The sequence below is a fragment of the Solanum tuberosum genome, unplaced genomic scaffold, assembly GCF_000226075.1.
Source record: "Solanum tuberosum cultivar DM 1-3 516 R44 unplaced genomic scaffold, SolTub_3.0 scf00220, whole genome shotgun sequence".
NCBI lineage: Eukaryota > Viridiplantae > Streptophyta > Magnoliopsida > Solanales > Solanaceae > Solanum > Solanum tuberosum.
The window spans coordinates 561957-583244 of record NW_006239148.1 but is presented as its reverse complement, the minus strand read 5'-3'; the positions used below and the strand labels follow the sequence as shown (position 1 = coordinate 583244).

At 35.7% G+C, this 21288-nt stretch overlaps 1 protein-coding gene across 1 annotated transcript; it reads right to left on the bottom strand.

Moving 5' to 3' along the window:
* Window positions 1–52: 52 nt before the first annotated feature.
* On the bottom strand, window positions 53–19601 carry LOC102599085 (putative fucosyltransferase-like protein). The gene is made up of 7 exons (XM_006356527.2): window positions 19010–19601; window positions 17831–17991; window positions 15969–16210; window positions 3685–3789; window positions 3062–3218; window positions 2167–2394; window positions 53–689 (listed from the first exon to the last, which is right to left on the bottom strand). Exons 1-7 carry the CDS (start codon window positions 19409–19411, stop codon window positions 434–436), a joined length of 1551 nt encoding a protein of 516 aa, XP_006356589.1. The 5' UTR covers window positions 19412–19601; the 3' UTR covers window positions 53–433.
* Between the last annotated feature and the right edge of the window lie 1687 nt (window positions 19602–21288).

Sequence of the window (21288 nt, the reverse complement as noted above, 5' to 3'; positions counted from 1 at the left end):
TTTTTTTACCCTTATTCCATTAAAAAAAAAGGAAGAGGATCCATCCACCCCACACACAGAAAAGTTTTTGCATTTGTCATTACATGTAACCTCTGAACTACACTACAATTGAGCAGATAGAACCATCCTGCTAGGGAAAATTCCCAAACTACACTACTTTGGGAGGTTAAGCATGTCAATTCAAGGTTAAATGTTTGTAGCTTTCTCTCTTTCTTTTTCCTTGAAAATGTAAAAAGTGAGAATTTTCCACCAAAAATTAGACTGCCTCCTTGTAATAATCAAATCCTTACTCAACAGGATAACATTTTACACTGCAAAAATTCGTAACCAGAATGTAGACAATGGGGTAGGTTGTAAGGATAATGAGCATAACGCTATTGGCTTACAACAACCTGCTGTCGAGACTCACTGTTTTTTCACGTGATCGGTGATCCTAAACAAATATGGCTTCAAACTTTGCACATGGGTGGCTTTCGATGTGATCCCTAAAATCAGTGTCTCCTTTGAATGTGAAGTTGTACAATGCCTGTCGCTGTGTCATGCCAAGAGGATGTAATCTGTAGAGTTTTAGTTCATCTCCTCCGCGTAGTATTTCAGGTCTTTCTTCTTTCCAAATGGGAACATGCTTTAGAGATTTGAACTTTGACACTACTGCAGATTCAAAAGCCTCCAACGACAAATTAGATGACCTGCAAAGGTTCCAGTAATGACGTTGATTGAATTATTACATCAATAGTTAGGTAAGCTGTAAGAAAGAGACATGAAAACAGTTGTACATGCTCAGCTGGACAAAGGAAAAGTGCAAGAGAGAATTCACATAATGACAATGGTTTCCAAATTTCTTTTTCAAGGTCCGATCCCCCAAACTTTAACATGCTAACGATCCAGCTAGTGGCATAATTAGCGGGAACCAAACACCATTTACCAAATATTTTCTCGAACTTCGCTGCTTCATTCTATATATCAACTCAATCAAGAAATAAATAAGACTAGTCATACGTCGATACTATGATACATACTAGACATATCTAAGAGCAGCTTTGCGGTAGCTTTACTCTCATTAGTGGAGAAATGAGAAGTTATTGGTCTCACAAGTGTTAGTACATATCCAAACCTGCCACACCAATACTAACCAGTTGGGCTTTATTGGATAGTCTGAATAATTAAAAAGGTAAGGGGCCAAATATACCCTTAATACATATTCGATATAGAGTAATTTTACCCTTCGTTTCAAGAGTGTCTTGTTTGTAACCCTGCCATTAGCCAAATGCCTCAAATTTGCCATTATTGGCTAACAGAAACTGTTTTCCCTATTAAAAGTTACTCCCTCCATCTCACTTTATGTGGCACCCTGTCCTTTTTAGTCCGTCCCAAAAAGAGTGTCCCCTAACTATAATTAGAAACAATTTAACTTTAAGATTCCCTCTCTTAATGAAATGATCTACAACCATACATATATCTAAGCATTGCTTTAGACCACAAGTTTCAAAAGTTCCTTTTTTTTCTTAAACACCGTGTCAAGTCAAATGGTGTCACATAAAATGTGACGGAGGGAGCACAATTTATGCTTTTAAAACAAAAGAAATGCCACCTATTATTAACCAAACCCCACCCTTCACCATTTTAAAGCACCATGTATAATATATAGCTAATTTTGAACTACCACGTCTATAAGGGCAAATATTAAACTCCCACATTTAATATTAGGGTAAATATGACCCCTGGAAAGCAATTCTAACCACCCTATACCTTTAAGTTCTGCACCATAAACTCAACTTTCACAACACTCCTATTTCATTCCCAACAACACTTTTTGGCACTTAGATGGTACATACTAACCATATAAACGGAACCAATTTCATGTCACCTACAATGTCTTTATATCACATAAGGTTGACTAAGAAGCAAACTACCCCAAAAAACATACACGTCAATTTTACCAACAAAATGTCATTTTGAATACCATATATTACATAATATTGACTAGAAAGTTGAAATCATCACTCATGCTACAATGGTTGGACAAAACAATGCAACCCATTAATGACTTAGTGAAAAAACACTCAAATTTTGAGACATTTCCTCAAAGAATCAGAGAGGACATTGATGAAAATGCACTTATATATATATATATATTATGCTAGTTATAGTCATAGCAGAAAATACCTTAGGAAAATGGACTCCATCTCAAACCTCCCCCTTTCACGTACATATACATGATATACAGTTTCTGAATCTCTGGTACATTTGCAGGGACGTTTCTTAAATTTTGGATTCTGCTCTTCTCTCTCCCGAATACTTGTTGCTAAGAAGATACACAAACGACACGAAGAGTGAACTGCTGCCATGTCAACCAGGGCTTTGAAAGAATCAGATGGTCCCTCAACCTTCCACCTATATAATCAAAACAAGTCATTTGTTAGCCACAACCAGGAAATTTAAGAAACCTTTTATAAATTTTGTAAGGAAAGGGTCAATCACAACTCCCAGCAAGCCTAAGGGGAGCGGCAGACTGAGACCCCTATTCAGGAGTTCTAATTAGTCCAAAATAATATATCACTACGTCGAAAACTAGGATAAGGTAGTAAAAGTTACTCCCTCCGTTTCACAAAGAATGACCTAGTTTGACTTGACACGGAGTTTAAGAAAATAAAGAAGACTTTTGAATCTTGTGGCCCTAAATTAAAGTTATGTCAAATGTACAAAATTGCCCTTTAATCTTGTGGCCTTAAACATGCCACGTGGAAATCTGAAATTAAAATGTTACCAAAAAAAAAAAGAGGTCATTCTTTTTGAAATAGACTAAAAAGGAAAGGAGGTCATTCTTTTTGAAATGGAGGGAGTATGTAACTATAGAGACAAGCCTTTGTTACTTTCTTAGTGCAAAGATATTGAAAAAGTATAGAAAGATGTTGGAAAAAAGTTTTTCTTTGAGAGTGGATAAATCTTCAAGATAACCAAAAAGGAGTTAATTTAGGATAGAAAAAAAAGACTTATAATCAAGAGGAACTCCAATCAAATAAGAATTTGATGCAAGAAGAGCACCACTTTTTGAGCATACCTTAACAACTTATTATATGCACTAGGATTTGCTGCAAGGTACTTCATAGTATTGGCAACGGTTTCAGCATCTTTCAGCTCTTTAATGTGTAAAAGTGAATTATTAGAAGGAGCAAAATCTTGGATGTTTGGAGCACCAATCACCACAGGGATTGATCCTGCAAGTTTATTCGAACTTGCTTTGATCAGCACCATAGAGTTGAGCACCATAAATCTTAATTCCGAAGTAGTAATTTGTGAAAAATCATAAACACAGGAAGACAAAAGAAAATGATTAAACCAAGATAATTCATGTAAAATCATTTCAACAAAATTTCTAAAACTTCTCAAAATGAGCAAGAGCTGAGCATCTGTGCGCTGTACCAGAATATGCAAATCGAGATACAAAACATATTTGAAGTACCAAAAGGTACTCATACGTTTACGTTTTTTTGCAACATTTGTTCTTCATGGCACACTTTAAAGCTAATATCTTCATGGTCTTTTGTGACAAATATTGCATTGCAGAAAAACAAAAAAAAAAATGCATCAATATAGAGGGATGGGGGCTTTCGAGATAATAATAGATACATTGGAAACTAAGTGAACCAATCAGAATAAAAGTTAACAGTCAAGAGTTAATACCAGCAACCAGAGACTGGAAGAATTTTTCAGTGACATAATCCTCCTCATTAGAATTCTCAAAAGCGAAGCTAAATTTAAAGCGCTTGAGAGTTTCCACTTTGTCCACTGCCACAAAATTGAGAACAAAGAGGATAAGTGAGAGTTAACAGGCTACAATGTAAAATTAAGCTTACATGCATGCATGAAGATGTTCTGCATCCAAATATTAGATTTATCCAAACTACCTAATCTCTTTCCAACAAATCAAGGTATAGCTTCCCATTATGACTTTACAAGAAAAGGTTTGCTTTTCAACTCTTTTCTTATAACTGAAAAGCCCTCGATGGTCAATAGCGCAAGATTTGAAACTAGTAGATAACAAGTTGGACCCTCTACTCTTCTCCGCTTAAATACCAGATTTTTATCTATAGGAAGACCCAAACTGTGATGTGCATCTAACCCAAGCATCATGCACTGCACTCTTACCACTAGTCTAAACTTTGGGGCCATCTTCTTTTCAATTCTATTCGAATGAGTTGCAAAGCAGAATTCTTTTTATGCGTGCACTTGGTTTAATTTACAGGAGATGTCTGCTTTTCAACTCTATTCTAATGAATTACTTCCTCCGTTTCAAAAAGAATGACCTACTTTCCTTTTTAGTCTGTTTCAAAAAGAATTATCCCTTTCTTTTATTTGGCAATACTTTTATTTCAGCTTTTCACATGCATGTTAAGGCCACAAGATTAAAGGACATTTTGGTACATTTGACATAACTTTAATTTAGGACCACAAAATTGAAAAGTTTTTTATTTCTTAGTCAGACTCAAATCTCAATACCGGATGCTGTTAAAAAAAACATATCTTGAAACTTCTCTCTCTCTCTCCGATCCATGACGGAGGGGAGAACTCCTCTCCGGTGATCCTTTGATCATCGGAATCTTCCCTTCCTTTCCTCCTCTTTCTCTCTCTTCTCTCTCTCTCTCTTTCTCTCCTCTCTTCTCTCTCTCTCTCTCTCTCTCTCTCTCTCTCTCTCTCTCTCTCTCTCTCTCTCTCTCTCTCTCTCTCTCTCTCTCTCTCTCTCTCTCTCTCTCTCTCTCTCTCTCTCTCTCTCTCTCTCTCTCTCTCTCTCTCTCTCTCTCTCTCTCTCTCTCTCTCTCTCTCTCTCTCTCTCTCTCTCTCTCTCTCTCTCTCTCTCTCTCTCTCTCTCTCTCTCTCTCTCTCTCTCTCTCTCTCTCTCTCTCTCTCTCTCTCTCTCTCTCTCTCTCTCTCTCTCTCTCTCTCTCTCTCTCTCTCTCTCTCTCTCTCTCTCTCTCTCTCTCTCTCTCTCTCTCTCTCTCTCTCTCTCTCTCTCTCTCTCTCTCTCTCTCTCTCTCTCTCTCTCTCTCTCTCTCTCTCTCTCTCTCTCTCTCTCTCTCTCTCTCTCTCTCTCTCTCTCTCTCTCTCTCTCTCTCTCTCTCTCTCTCTCTCTCTCTCTCTCTCTCTCTCTCTCTCTCTCTCTCTCTCTCTCTCTCTCTCTCTCTCTCTCTCTCTCTCTCTCTCTCTCTCTCTCTCTCTCTCTCTCTCTCTCTCTCTCTCTCTCTCTCTTTCTCTCCTCTCTTCTCTTTTCTTTCTCTCTGCTCCAAGATGGAGGGGAGAACTTTTTTTACTGCTGGTGAGAAATCTTTTGAACTTATAGACATCAGTGAAGATCGGGTAAGATGGTTTAAGCTATGCGAACGCAGCAGGAGGTTCGTTGGAAGAATTCGAATCGATGAAAACAATTTAAGGTGGGTGTGTGGAGCCATGAAGGAAGCTTCCAAGGGTGAAGGGAAGCTATGCAGAAGGTGGGGAAGGAAAATCGAAGCTTATATTTTCAGGGTCTACCAGAACTTTAACAGTTATGGCAGATTTGTTAGAATTGAAGCATGGTTGGGAGATAAGAAATCATCTGTCATTATACCAGAGATCGTAGACAATGGAGGATGGGAAGACATCGCGAATAAAATCTTGAGATTTTTATGGAGACCTCCTATGCAATCAGAGAGATGGAGCCCTAACTCTCAAGCAAGATCCTTTTGTGAAGTCTCCAAGATGGAGAAGTGGCCAACAATAGAGTCTAGCAGACCCAACCAGGCAATACCAGCAACTGCATCAGATAATCGCAATTTTCTCGACAAATGCTTGGTCGGTAGATTCAATGATTCCTTTCACAATAACCCACATTATGATACCATTCAGAAGTGGTTCTGCAAAAGGTGGAAGATGACAGCAGGCTTAAAGGTTTCTCCGATTTCACACAACCTTTTTCTCTTTGAAATGCCATCACGGCAAGAAGCAGCCAGAGTCAAGGCGGGCGATTGGTTTTGGAATGGCCGGAGACTATCGTTGGACTGGTGGTCTCCACTAGTTGATCTGGACACGAAGGTGCTACCATTGGGAGATCGATGGATCAAAGCCTTCGGAATCCCATTACATGCTTGGTCTAAAAGTTCATTCCAAAAGATCGGCGAACTATGTGGTGGTTATGTTGATATTGATGAAGACACAAAGAAAAGATCCAATTTACTTTGGGCGAGAATCTGTATCAAGGACAAAAACAGAAACCTACCATGTAAATTGGAGTTAAAAGTTGCTGATTTAAGCTATGAAATTTGGGTGATTCCTGATGCTCACACAAAAATATGGGACGCCGGTGAAGAAGCTGACCGGAAAGGAAAAAGGAAGGTCGGTGAAGAAGAGGCGGGGTTTTCAAGGAAAGCAGAAGTCAACACAGTGGTCAGACCTCTGGCACAGCACGTGCCCTTGACAGTTGATTCAAATTTGCCAGCTAATCAAATAGTGGGGCCAAACCCTAATATCAATGGAATAAGAAAAAGGGCTGACTTTAACTCTACAGCTGGGCCATCAGGATATAAAGGTTTAGACAAAACCTATTACAAAAAAGGCCCAATTAAAAAAGCCCAAAAGGAGTCAAAGCTTTTAAAAGAAAAGACCATCTGGAAAGTGGTGGGCCACAAGCCAAACCCATATTACAACAGATTCAATGCCCTATCTATACCGTCGTTGGTTTCAGAAAAAGATCATCATCAAAGTTCGATGGTCAGTGCTCCATTGATTACAGAATCATGTCAAAACAGTGAAAACTGCCCATCAGAAGCAGACGACGAAGCAGACTCTCATGGAAGGAAACCTCTACTTCTTCGCAATCCAACTCTGAAACTGGATTTGGCTCACGCAAATCAATCAGACTCGGAATTTTCCTCTATTTCGATCAGCGAAGCTCTCCCTTTAACATGGTACGAAGGTGGGTCTGAAGCTCAGTTAATTCAAAAGCCCAATCTAATTGAGACTTCAAAGTGGACTAGAATTAAAATGGTCAAGGCATGCAAAGCTTTCGGGGTCAACGCAACTGGGTTCGAACATGAACTTCTAGATATTATTCTAAGGATGGAGCAAAGGAGGCAGTTCCAAATCCAACAACAAGAACCCAAGCAACAACCTGGAAAAGAGAAGAAGGCCAAAGGAGAAGGGGAGATAAAAAGATTGATATGTGGGATCAATTATGACAAAAAGGGGCAACACAACAATGGAACTGGGGGTAGGAAATACAACTCCGGTTCTGGATGAAACTAAAAATCCTAAGCTGGAACGTAAGGGGGGTAAATGAGAGTAGCAAGAGGAGCACCATCAAATCTCTCATTCAAAAATGGAAAGTCGATGTTTTGTGTTTGCAAGAAACAAAAGTAGAGAATTGGTCTACTACATGGATACAACAAATATGGGGTAATAGGTGGGCTGACTGGGCAACTTTAGAAGCAAGTGGTACTAGGGGTGGAATAATAATAATTTGGGACAAGAGGCAGTGGGTCAAAACAGACACTCTCCAAGGCTCTTATTCCATATCTTGTATGCTAGAGAGCATTCAAGAGGAGTTCAGATGGTGTTTTACAGGTATCTATGGACCTCACACAGATTCGGAAAGGGAAGAGATGTGGCACGAAATTGCTGGAGTTCGGGGGTTATGGGATGGACATTGGGTATTAGGGGGTGATTTCAATGTGTGCAGATTTGAAAGCGAGAAATTAAATTGCTTGAGAAGGACTAGTGCCATGAGATCCTTCTCAGACACCATTCAGGACCTTAACCTGATTGATTTGCCATTACAAGGGGCTCAATTTACATGGTCTAGGGGTGATAATTTTGTGCAAGCATCTAGAATTGATAGATTTCTCATCTCCACCGAGTGGAGTGACTCATTCAAGGATGTAAAACAATCAGCTCTCCCAAAAGTAATCTCTGATCACAAACCTATTCTACTTGAATGCGGAGACTGGGATGTTAGCCCTTCATACTTCAAGTTTGAAAACATGTGGCTTCAATCAGAAGGGTTTCTAGAGAAGCTAGAATATTGGTGGCAGAGCTACAATATAGTGGGCAGGGCGGACTTTGTACTACTTCAGAAACTGAAAAGGTTGAAGAGGGATATAACAAACTGGAACAGAGAAGAATTTGGCAAGGTAGAGACCAGGAAAACCAGAGCTCTAGATGAGCTGGCAGCTTTTGAGCAAGCAGCTGAGAGTAGACAATTAACAGTTCCAGAGCTTATTCAGATGATGAACCTGAGAATTGAGCTTCAACAACTAGTTAAAGCTGAGGAAATCTCATGGAGACAGAAATCCAGATGCTTATGGCTCAAAGAGGGAGACAAGAACACAAAGTTCTTCCAAAAAATTGCAAATTCTCATAGAAGGGGCAATTGCATAGACAAACTCAAAGTGGGAACTGAGATCATTGAAGATAAGCATAGGATAAAGCAAGAAACTGTTGATTTTTACGAAAGTTTGTACACTGAACCTGAACAGTGGAGGCCTTCAGCCAACTTTGAAGGCATTCCATCCATCTCAGTTGAGGAAAAGTTTAATCTGGAAGCAACTTTTCAAGAAGAGGAAGTATTGGCAGCTATTCAGTCTTGCGCTCCCGACAAGGCACCAGGGCCAGATGGGTACACAATGGCATTTTATCAGAAATCATGGGACTTCATCAAAGTTGACATACTGGCAGCTATGAACCATTACCATCAACATTGTTGGATGGTTAGATCATGCAATGCCTCCTTCATAGCTCTCATTCCCAAGAAAAAAGGAGCAATAGAACTCAAAGATTATAGGCCAATTAGTTTAATTGGGAGTGTCTACAAGATCATAGCTAAAGTCCTGGCAGAAAGGTTAAAGACAGTTATGGGAAAGCTAGTCTCTAAACACCAGAATGCTTTTCTTAAAGATAGGCAAATCACTGATGCCTCACTGATTGCAAATGAGGTTCTTGATTGGAAAATAAAAAACGGAGGGGCGGGCATCTTATGCAAGTTGGATATAGAGAAGGCCTTTGATCAGTTGAATTGGTCATATCTTCTTTCCATCCTTAGGCAAATGGGGTTCGGTGAAAGATGGATCAATTGGATCAATTTCAACATTTCTACAGTAAAATACTCAATTCTCATCAACAGAAGTCCAGTTGGGTTTTTCTCCCCACAAAGAGGTTTGAGGCAGGGAGATCCACTTTCTCCTTTTCTCTTCATACTTGCAATGGAGGGTTTAAGCAGAATGTTAGATAAAGCCAAGCAATTGCAATGGCTGAATGGTTTTGATGTGGGAGCATGATCACTACAAACATCTCTCATCTGCTTTATGCAGATGACACTCTGATATTTTGTGAGGCAAACAGGAGTCAAGTTCTCTATTTGAATCTAACCCTTTTGATTTTTGAAGCCCTCTCAGGTTTGCACATCAATATGCTAAAAAGTGTGATCTATCCTGTTAATGAGGTGCTAAACTTGGAGGAATTAGCAGGTATCTTGGGATGTAGTGTGGGTGAATTCCCGGCAACCTATTTGGGGTTGCCATTGGGTGCAAAGTATAAGTCAACAGCTATATGGGGACGAGTTATTGAGAAGTTTGAGAAAAAACTTGCCTCCTGGAAGATGCAGTACCTATCGACAGGGGGCAGACTTACACTGATCAACAGTGTACTTGATAGTATTCCCACATACTATATGCAACTTTTTCCTATTCCTGGCAAAGTGTTGGAACAACTTGACAAGATCAGGAGAGATTTTCTATGGGAAGGGAATAGTGAGAAGCACAAGTATCATCTGGTGGAATGGCCAAAAGTCCTTCTTCCTAAACTACAGGGGGGGTTAGGGATCAAGGATTTGGCGCTGCATAATAAGTGTCTACTTATGAAATGGTTATGGAGATACACACAGGAGGAACATGTTTTATGGAAGGATGTGGTCAGTGCAAAGCATGGGATACAGAGTCATTGGTGCACCAGTCTTTCAAAAGCACCTTATGGGGTCGGAGTCTGGAAACACATATGCAAGCTATGGGAGAAATTTTCTCAGCATAAGCACTTCACAGTGGGGAATGGACTTCATATCAGATTTTGGAAAGACAAATGGCTTCGCAACACAGTTCTGATGGATGATTATCCAAGTCTTTTCAACTTAGCCAGGGATCCAGACTCAACAATTTCTCAAAATAGAGATGGAACAACCTGGAGCATTATGTTTAGAAGGAATATGCAGGATTGGGAGTTTAATGACCTGATCAAACTACTACAGACTCTACAGAGTTTCTCTCTCAACACTCAGGCAACAGATCAGTTCAAATGGGGTACTACAGGAGACGGGAATTACACAGTGAGTGCAGCCTACAAGCAGTCAAGAGCATTTAATGCAGTCACTGACCACTGGCCATGGAAATTAATTTGGAAAATCAAGCTACCGCCCAAGATCGTCTGTTTTTGCTGGACTGCACTATATGAAGCATGCCTAACTCAAGACAACCTCTATAAAAGGAAACGCATCATTGTGAATGGATGCTACTTATGTCAGAAAGCAGCAGAGAGCAATAGGCACCTTTTTCTGCATTGTACTGTTACAGCAAAATTGTGGAACATGTTTTACTCTTTTTTTGGACTCAGTTGGGTCATGCCACATAGTATCAAAGAAGCTTATGAGAGTTGGTGTTGCTGGAAAGTTGACAGCACCATCAAACAGACTTGGAAGATGATACCTGCAGCAATTTTTTGGAGTATTTGGAGGGAAAGGAACAGAAGATGTTTTGAAGGTCTATCAACTCCTTTACATTCTCTCAAAGCGGAATGCCTTATGTGTCTGTACAGTTGGGTTAATTTGTCCTATGTAGATTCCCTGGATAGTTTTTCAAATTTTGTTGGCTCCTTAGTTTTAGCATAATTGTACTTGAGCCAGCAGACCAACTGTTTTTGCTTCTACTTTTGTAACTAATTTGCATCTTCTTGATGCCTTCAATGGAACATTTACTTCATCAAAAAAAAAAATTGAAAAGTTTACTTTATTTTCTTAAACTTCATGCCAAGTCAAATTAGACCATTCTTTGAAATGAAGGGAGTACATACTAAATGTGCAGTTAACCCACATGCATGTGTAATCATATTTGACATTTAAATATAAAAAGTTTATCCCAGCTACCTTTTTCCTTAAATGTTTCTTTTCTAAAGAATCAAGGTCTAGCTTCTTAGAAATGAATTTACAAAAAGATGTCTATGTGCAACTCTATGCTACTGGGTTGCAAGATAATAAGTGTTCAAAAGGTAACATAATATCATAAAAATAATCTGTCCACAAAATGATATCTTAAGACTGGCAAAATATGTTCCAAAGTCACCTTGTAACTGGATTTGGGTGTCATTACACAATTTAAGTATGTTTTTCTGACCAAGTAATCACTTGAACAACATGTAACTGGGTGTAATTGAATTAGGGGAGTAAGTACATTCCTCAATTCTCAAGGGCGTTGAAAATTGTTGGTAATTACATGCAAGGGCAGAGCTATAGCCAACCCAGGGTGTTCAACTGGACACCCTTCGTAAAAAATTGCGTTTGTATATATGTCAAATTTTGCATTTAAAGGATATATATTTAAAGTTGGACAACCTTGACAAAAGCTACACCATTGGCGCAGTGATAATGGGTGTCTATTTGAATCAAGAAGTTTCGGGTCCGAATCTCAAATAGCACAATGCTTTTTTTGTTTTATTTTGACAGCCACACACCATTATTCTTGGACACCTTTGATAAAATTTCTGGCTCCGCTACTTATTACATGGTGTAGTTACTATGTTATTTTTTAAAAAAAATCCTTGTTTATTTTAATTTTATTTTTTTTCTCTTCTTAATTTATTTTATTTCTATTATTTTTACCTTATGATTTTTTTTTTTTTTTTTTACAAATATATTATTCTTTTTAGATTAATTACCTTTCATTTCTTTACTTATCATTTCTCAACCTCTACTTGTTGTGCTACCATGTAATTTCTCTTCTTTTTTTTTCGTTGAGAAGGTAATGTTAATTTCTCAAAAGGCTCAAATATGTCATTAAACTTTTAGAAAAAAACTCATTTATGTCATCCGTTAAAAGTTTGGTTCATCTATGTCATTGCTATTAAAGAAAAGGCTCATCCATGCCATTTTTTAACTCCGGTTTTGCAAAACCATTTTTTGCACCCCAAACAATGTTTAACACTTTTCAATTGGAATTTTTGGATCAAATGTACTCTTTTTGCTTCTTCTTCCTTAAGAAGACCCAGAACACGTGAAGAACATAAAGAACTCCCAAATTTTCAACATCTTCAATTCTTCACGAAATCATCTCAAATCTTCGGCCACATCATTAATTTCTTTTTTTTTTTAAAAAGAAATTCTAAAATCATTTTTAGAGTTTAAGAAATTCACCTGTATTTTAAAAAAAAATCCAAAAAAAAACGAAAATCAGTCCCAATTTTTCAAAAATTTACTTTGATTTGTGGTTTTGTAGTTGTTTTTTACAGTAGATCTTTGTTCCCTAGTGTTTTTGAGTCTATGTTTAAAATTTCAAATGATTTGAAGTCGTGGAGAAAATTCTACCATTAAAGAATGTTGAATTTTTGAAATTTTGAAGAAATTTCAAGTGGGTCTTGTTGAGTTAAGTTGAATTCAAGATCAAAAGATATTGAATTTTGGTATCTAGCTTGGAGGGAAACTACTCTTGAAATTTGAGAGGTGATTTCGTGAAGAATTGAAGAAGTTTGAAATTTGAGAATTGTTAACAATCTTTATGTGTTCTTGGTATTCTTAAGAAAGAAGAAGCAAAAAGAGTATATTTGATCCAAAAACTCTAATTGGAAAGTGTTAAAAGTTGTTTGGGATGCAAAACATGATTTTGCAAAATCGGAGTTAAAAAAAACGCATGGATGAGCCTTTTCTTTAACAGCAATGGCATATATGAGCCAAGCTTTTAACAGATGGCATAAATGAGCCTTTTCTAAAAGTTCGATGACATATTTGAGCCTTTTCTCCTTTTCTCATATTTTGTTTCTTTATTTTTCTCATTTTGTTTAGCTAGGTTATTATTCAAATTTTTGAAACTATACCTCCTAATCTTAAAAAGAATCAGTCATCTGCAAACTTGTGTTATAATGAGTGATGATATTAAAGTTGAATTTCATTATTGAATGAGGTTATAGACAAACTTGACTTATATTGACTGATGTCGATGTCAACACTGATAAATTACTTTTTATCAATTATTTGAACAATGTTACAAAATTATGGTTCCAAATATTTTTTTAAAAATACATGCAATCCATGATATTCTTCCAAAATGTGTGCATATTTAGAAATTTTTATTGATAAATTAAAATATTATTTATTTGAAGCTTATAGACTTTTTTATAATATTAGTTATCAATCTATAATTATATAATAATACATTCTTAAAAAATAATATGTATCTATACTTATTATAGATAATTTAGTAATATTTCTTATATAGACATATATTTGTCAAAAATAATAAATGTTTAATTTTGATAATAATTAATTTTTATTTTTAAAAATTAAAGGATTGAACTATGTAATTATACCTGCATAACAAAATATTATGTTTGTAATTACACTACATGGTTTATGACAAACAAACAAGTGTTTGTTTGTTTACAAGTTATCTTTCCAAAAGACCTTTAGGGTCTGTTTGGAAGGCCCCCAGGTAATTGGAATTGGTGTAATTACCAGTCTAGTAATTACACTGGCTAATAATTACATTGACCTGTTTGTTAGCCACAGTGTAATTACATCACATGTCCTGTTTGGATGCACAATTGCAATCATAAAATTATATTCAATTTTAAAATAAAAGTTAATTATTAAAAATTAAAAAAATTATTAGACAATTAAGGGCCTTTATAAATGATATTAAATTGAATATATAAGATATATATTGTCTTTTAAGAATATATTAACTAATAAGCATATGTTCTTAACTAATGTTATAAAAAATAATTGATTTATATTTTTCAATTTAGTATAGTTTAATCAATTAATCATAAAAACTAAAAGTACAAAATTTCTATGAACATTAAGAAATGCATGTTTGACAAAAAGATTAATATTATAAATATCATGCAATAAAATGATAAAACATTTGTCAAAAAGATACTCTATCAAGTCTAACTTTAAAAAAATAGCTCGCAATGTAAAATATCGAGTCAAAACTCCCTAAAACAAATGAAATTGAAAATACAACATAAGTTATAAATTCAAAACAAAAATTTAACATAATACTCTTATGTCAAATTTCAACATAAATTTGATTTAAAAGAAAAGAAAAATATAAGTCCATAACTTTACTCAATAACGGATTCTACTTTAATTTTGAAAATTAGAATACTAGTAAAATTATACTAATTATTTTTTAAAAATAATACGAAAAATTGCATGAAACCACATGAAGTAAAGGTAGATAATGAGAAGAAAATGAAAATATAAACAATATTAAATAAAAATAAAATATTTTCAGAAAACATTAGAAAAATAAAACTTAAAAAGAATTTAAAATAATAAAAATAAAAATAATAGAAATAAAAGGAAGAAATTAAAAAGTAATCAGAATTACCAGCAATTCACAGCGCCCCCACCCCCACCCCCCACCCCGTGAATTGAAGAGTGTAATTACCCCCTGCCAATTACACTTAATTACCTGCTGACCAGGTAATTACATGACCAACCAAACAGGACGGACAGTGTAATTACACCAAATCTAATTACCAGGGTGTCCTTCCAAACAGGCCCTTAGAGAACTTAGGGGTTATTTGGTACAAAGATTAGCAACGCAGGGATTAGTAATGCAGGGTTTAATTTTATCAAGTGTTTGGTTCATTGTTTCTCACCTCATCTTGTGTTTGGATTAAAACTCTATAAAAAAAAATACTTCTTTCCAATTATACCCTTAAATTATTATGTAATTGGGTCAAGGTAGATAATTGTTGGACAATATTATTTTTTTATGGCCTTCTAACTAGCTAGGAGAAGAAAATTTTTTGTTGTCATGCTTGCTATTTTTTCACTTGAATTTTTTTGAGGATAAATAATTGTCATCTTAATAAATTGATCACTAACAAAATGTCAATTTTTAATTTAAAAAAGGATGAACCATCTACTTTTAAAACCGAAAAAACAGTAAACGATAGTAAAATTGAATAAACCATCTACATTTACACATAAAAATTGCAAGTTGAGTTTTAATATGTATGCAATTTTAGAAATTGTTCAAAATATAAATAATTAGAAAACCACACAAATATATATACATTCAATTAAGATCACAAACGTCATGTGTTGTGATATATTTGCCTTTTTAGTTGGTAAATGTTAAACAACTCACATTTCAAATATTGTATTGATTTGTATTGGATTTATCTAGTAACAAAACAAACTCTCTCTAAAATAATTTGTAAGCTAATTTATTAGCTAAATTACTAGTACAAATATAAAACATAAAATCAAGAAAATAAACAAAATAATTAAAATGATTTGAGGGATATTTTTGTCTTTTCATAGACTTAACCCATGATATTAAATCCTATGTATTACTAATACCTCCAAATGGAAGGTATTAGTAATACATCCTATAATATCATGTAGGGGTGTATAACTAATCCATGGATTAGTTATACATACGCCCAAATTCCTACCAAACATAGTACTAAATAATACCATACATAATACATGCACTATTTCTCCTAATATTCCCTACCAAACGACCCCGTATGTGTTTATGTGCACATTTAGCAAGGAAACAAATATAAGTTTTCTACTTCCAGTTGGCTTTCAAGGAATGTATGACAATTGAGGAAGAGGGACAAACCCATTATATTGAAATATTTTTTAGACAATAAGCTCCTTAATGGTAACTACTTCGAAAAAGACACCATCAATATATCATCATATATAATGGAAAGACACTGACCATTTCCATCCCGGTTATGATGACAGCTGCCAAAAGAATCAATCTTGATCTTTTCTCTTTCAAGCACTTCAAGAGCTTGCAACCGGAAGTTGCGAGCACCGCAATTAGAAATAAAAGCAGCTGCTAACGCATTCTCGGTTTTAGGTTGCACTGGAGCCATTATATCATACTCGGCCCAAGAGAAGTACCCAACAGGAACATCTGAAGAGAGGCTTGTTGTCATTATAATATCATATCCCCTTCTGAAACATGAGAAACAATAATAAAGTTGTTTAATGAATATAAAGATTCAGAAAATATATGAAAGAGTTACAATTTATATTATAACCACGATATGGTCCTAAAATTATTGTGTCATGTGGTCTCCCTGCACTAATTTATGATCAAAGCATTTGTAGACAACCTGTCCGGCCTCTGTTGTGGAAAGTGGCTTGGCTTAAAGTATATGTGGGTATTAAGCATTTTTCTTCCAATAAGTTGAGCACTATTCTAAATAAGTCACTTGATGCATTCACACTTCACCTTCAAACAAATTCATGTCTCAGAAATCCATGGAACATGGCATTTACATCCGATTTTGTCTAAACCTTAAAATATGTGATCTAGAATGGTTATCGAATTGCTATATGCATAGTGAAAGAAAATGTCATTGAGTACTAAAAAAGAAAATTGCCAAGTAAAATCAAGGCTCCTTTCAAAGTAGTTAGGTTTGTGTGGTTGGTGGCCAGGCAAGCAGCTGAACCTAGGATAATTTAACGAGGAGGAATTCAAATAAGCTCGAGGTATTATTAATGCTATGCAAATAAGAGAATAACAGTCATTTGTTCTTTGCATTATGGATGTTGAAGTGTAGAACCATCTCATCTAAAAGCTAAAATTATTTGTGAGACCACATTTTTGTTTACTTAATTATGTCTTCAACAACCCACAACCCACCACCCCAATCTGCGAGCCTGGTTCTTCTTCATGAGTTAAGCACATGGATATTCTTTGTTGGTAATGGTACGGTGAGACGAACGCAGACCCTTTGCTTGTTGTGATATCATGTTTAAGTGTGTGACCATCTCATCAAAAAGCTTAAGTTGTCACCCTTCGGGGTGGCCCAGTGGTTTGAGCTTGGGACTTCCATGTTGGAGGTCTCAAGTTCGAAACCCCTTGTCAGCGAAAGCAAGGGATTTGCCTTCTGGGTCGAGCTCGTCGCACCAGGCTTGCCTAGTGCGGGTTACCTCTCCTAGGTGGTTTGCGAGTTATTGCATAGGAGTGGGAGTTTTACCCTGCATGCCCAAAGGATAGCGGCTGCGGGTTTCCCTTGTCATCAAAAAAAAATCCATAGTAAGGCACTTGGGACTTCCATGTTGGAGGTCTCAAGTTCGAAACCCCTTGTCAGCGAAAGCAAGGGATTTGCCTTCTGGGTCGAGCTCGTCGCACCAGGCTTGCCTAGTGCGGGTTACCTCTCCTAGGTGGTTTGCGAGTTATTGCATAGGAGTGGGAGTTTTACCCTGCATGCCCAAAGGATAGCGGCTGCGGGTTTCCCTTGTCATCAAAAAAAAAAAAAACAAAGTTGTCAAAGAGAGCATGTTTTTATTTACTTAATTATGTCTTCAATAAAGGTGTTACTAGTCAACTGTGGCAATTATCTCGTAGCATGATAGGCCTTAGGGACTAAGCAAAAGTTCACACTTTTATTTGCATTTTGCTCTTCTTTGAGCAAAATGCAACTGTTTTTAGCATTCACAATGTTATAAGCTCTTGCCAGAAACTAACAGCGAGAAAAAAAAATGATCTCTGGCCAAGGCTATTATCTTTCAGGAGCCCCGTGTAGGTAGGAATGTTTAAGTCTTTTTCAAGATGTGCTTACCCACCGTCGTGCCATAACAACATCGTTTTCAGGATAGTATTGAGCTGACTCCATTGACCGAAGCACGCCAGCTGTGCCAGCCTGTTGTGTTGTTCCAAATGCTGCATCAGGCTTCTTATCAGAATCCCCTCCAAACTTGCATCCCACGGCACAGGACTTCCAATCCTAGATTATGATAGAATGGCCATCAGATATCTAATATGGTAAAAACAAAAACATTCAAGAAGAAAGACGGTAACCAGATGACTGTTACCTGCTCTAACCTACATGCCAGTACTTGATGTAATGAAGGAATAAGGTAAAAGAAAAGAAGATACTCAAGGTTCCTCCACATATTTTGTCGCCCACTTGTATATAAAATCCATTAGTATCTTTACCCATATGGAATAGTTTTTGGAAAAGCCAGTACTTTATAACATATCTTACTGTAACCAAGATAAAAGAACAAAAAACCAGATCACCGCCATGGATGCGTTAGCTTAGCATACTGATTGATCTATAATTGGTAGGTTATGTAGTATTTGGTTTAGAGATGTACACATTTTAAAAGAAACATATAACCAGAACCCATCAATTTGGCAGTATCTTGTATATACAAGCTTCAAAATGCCAAAACATAATTTAAAACTACAAATCTATGTTCTTCCATCTATCAAAGCCTCAAGTCTAGGACAGACAAAGACATATAGGCAGACAGTTTATAATGCATTTTAGATGAACTAATACCAAAACATAAATGCCAACAAAAATCCATATTAGGTGCAGACATCGTCTAAAGAAATGCTCCAAAAAACAAAAACAAAAAAATCAACCATGTCTCCCATACTATTGGGGTCTAACTATATGAATCCTCTATATTCATTCTGCCCTATTCGGGCTCATTTCATTCAAATCCTGATAAGAAAAAAGTTCAATAGTCCCAAAAATTAGCTCACACGATGAGGATTGTCCAACACCATATAAGGAGACCCATCCAATATCCAATGTGGGACTCTAAACACCCTCCCCACACACCCAAATCTCGTTAACTAAAGCGTGGACAATATAATAGGGGGCCCAACATCGGAAATGAAAATTGAGATGAATGTAGCTCCACACATGGGACCTAGCTCAACCTCAAAAGCTAATTCGATCTCTTAGCAAATAGAAAGTATGTTTATTAATACATGAAAAACAATATAACCTTATCTCCACCATGAACAAAAATTGGATCTTTGTCAAAATCTCTAGAATATTCCATGGAATCCTCCCTCTGCAGCCATTCCTCACAGCTCCCAGGTACCAAATCTTGATCAACCTCACCACTCAAGTCAACCAACCCAGTTGGGTCATCATCACCACTACTGCTAACACTACCCACTTTGGTGGATGATGTAGTAAACTTGTAAAATGAATCAGCCCATGAGTTAACCAGATTAGCTTTTTCAGCCATATCTAATCGACCCAGAAAAGCAATTTCCACTAAAACCACAAGACCAACCAACAAAGGCAACCAATTGGACAATTTCTTTTGAGGAACAACTGAAGTAGTAGTGGGTAAACCTTCATTTCTTTGTACCCTTTGAACTGGAACAGCAGCAGCCATTAATGGTAGTATCAAGAATATGTTCTTTTTGGTGAAAGGAAGCTTATAAAGATGTGATCTTTTTTACTTTTTCTTTAGAGGGTTTTGGGATTCTTGATGATATACAGAGTGTTGAGCTGATTCTGGAAAAGGGGTATAGGAGTGGAAGTCAAGCAAAGACAACTATGAATAGAAGTTTATTGGTCAAATCTTGTAAAGTCTTCTCTCTTTTTTTTCTCTCTTGTACGTTGGTGTTTCGGTGGACATTTGTCGGATTCCGTTTGTTTTTCCAAGTGTTATGCAATGTCGAGTCGTTTGGTAGAGTATATTAACAAAAATAATGTATGTGCTCCATTAGTTTTGTACTCTCTTCGTTCAATATTGTTTGTCAGGTAAGATCATGCACAATCCTTAGAAAAATTTAATATAAGGTGCAATTTGACTAATATAACATTATTATCAATCATTATTAAAATGGTTTGTACTTTTTGAAAACGGTAAAATCAACTTTTTTTCATATTAAAGTAGTCTTGTAACTCTAAAATTGCTACTTTTTGAAACTAGTAGTTATGTTTATTAAGGGCAAAATTGGAAAAAAAGTGACTAATTATTTCTTGATTGTTTAAATTGACAATTAATTTTGGACAGGTACTTTTAGTATATCTGACAAACAATAGTGGACGGAGGGAGTATATCAGTAGTACTTGTTTGATACATTTTTTCATATATTATGTTAAACTAATGTATTTTATTGTGTATTGATGGTGTATAACTAATATCATGAATTTCTAAGTACTAGTAATGTAAATAGATTTAATACATGCATTAGCATGGTTAAAGATATAATTACCTCTCAAAAGTCCTCTTACATCTTTTTCACTATAATTGTGGAAAAAAATTTTGTAAATAAAAATTTTAAACAATGCATGTTATTTTTAATACAACAAACTACATAATGCATAAGAAATAATCTACGTATAACTAATGCAAGCATAAATAATACTTCCTTTGTTCCTATTTATATGTCATTCTTACTAAAAATAGATGGTCTTTGTTGACACCCAATTTTGGAGCTCCACAATATAAATTAATCATCGAGCTTCCTAAATTCTAAACAATTTGATATAATTGGCTTTATAAAATTCAAACTAATTTTCAAGTCATTTAAGTAGTTTTGTCATTTTTATAAATTTTAAAATAATAAATATGATATTTTTATATAATTATGTGTCTAATTAGTATATTTTATGAATGTTTGAAAATAGTCGCAAAAGTTTTTTGTTTTAAATTAAATAGTTGGTTAATTAGTTTAGCTATATAATATTTTATATTTTGAATTATTTGATTTATAATTAAGTCAATTATTTTATTTCGTTGAAAATAAGAAGCTTATTGATTAATCTATGTTAATTCATCTTGTTTAATTACTAGTCGAACTTATCCTAATCAACTAAGTTTAACTACATTTGACTATAATCTAGATTCATATGGCCAAAGTTTAAATCCCATTCTAACTTATTCAATTTTAAAGAACCTAAATTTTGGGCCTTTTCTCAAAATTCAACAATCAGCCCAACACACCTCTCATTCTCTCAGCCCAACATACAATATTCCCCTATTAATAATCCAATCCCCATTCTCCCATATAACATTACAGCAGCCTACCGACAGAAACCCAACTCAAACCCAACCCTTCTATCAACTCCAACATTACAATAACAATACAATCAGCAAAACATACGCATATAGAAACAAGAGAAACTTTCATATATAGCAAACAAAAAAATCATATTTGTATGCTATAGCAAAGTTTGCATAATTGCGCTCCATAGCAAACATATATATGTATAATTCGCTATACATATATAGAAAAAGAAGCAATTGTATAATTCGTTGGC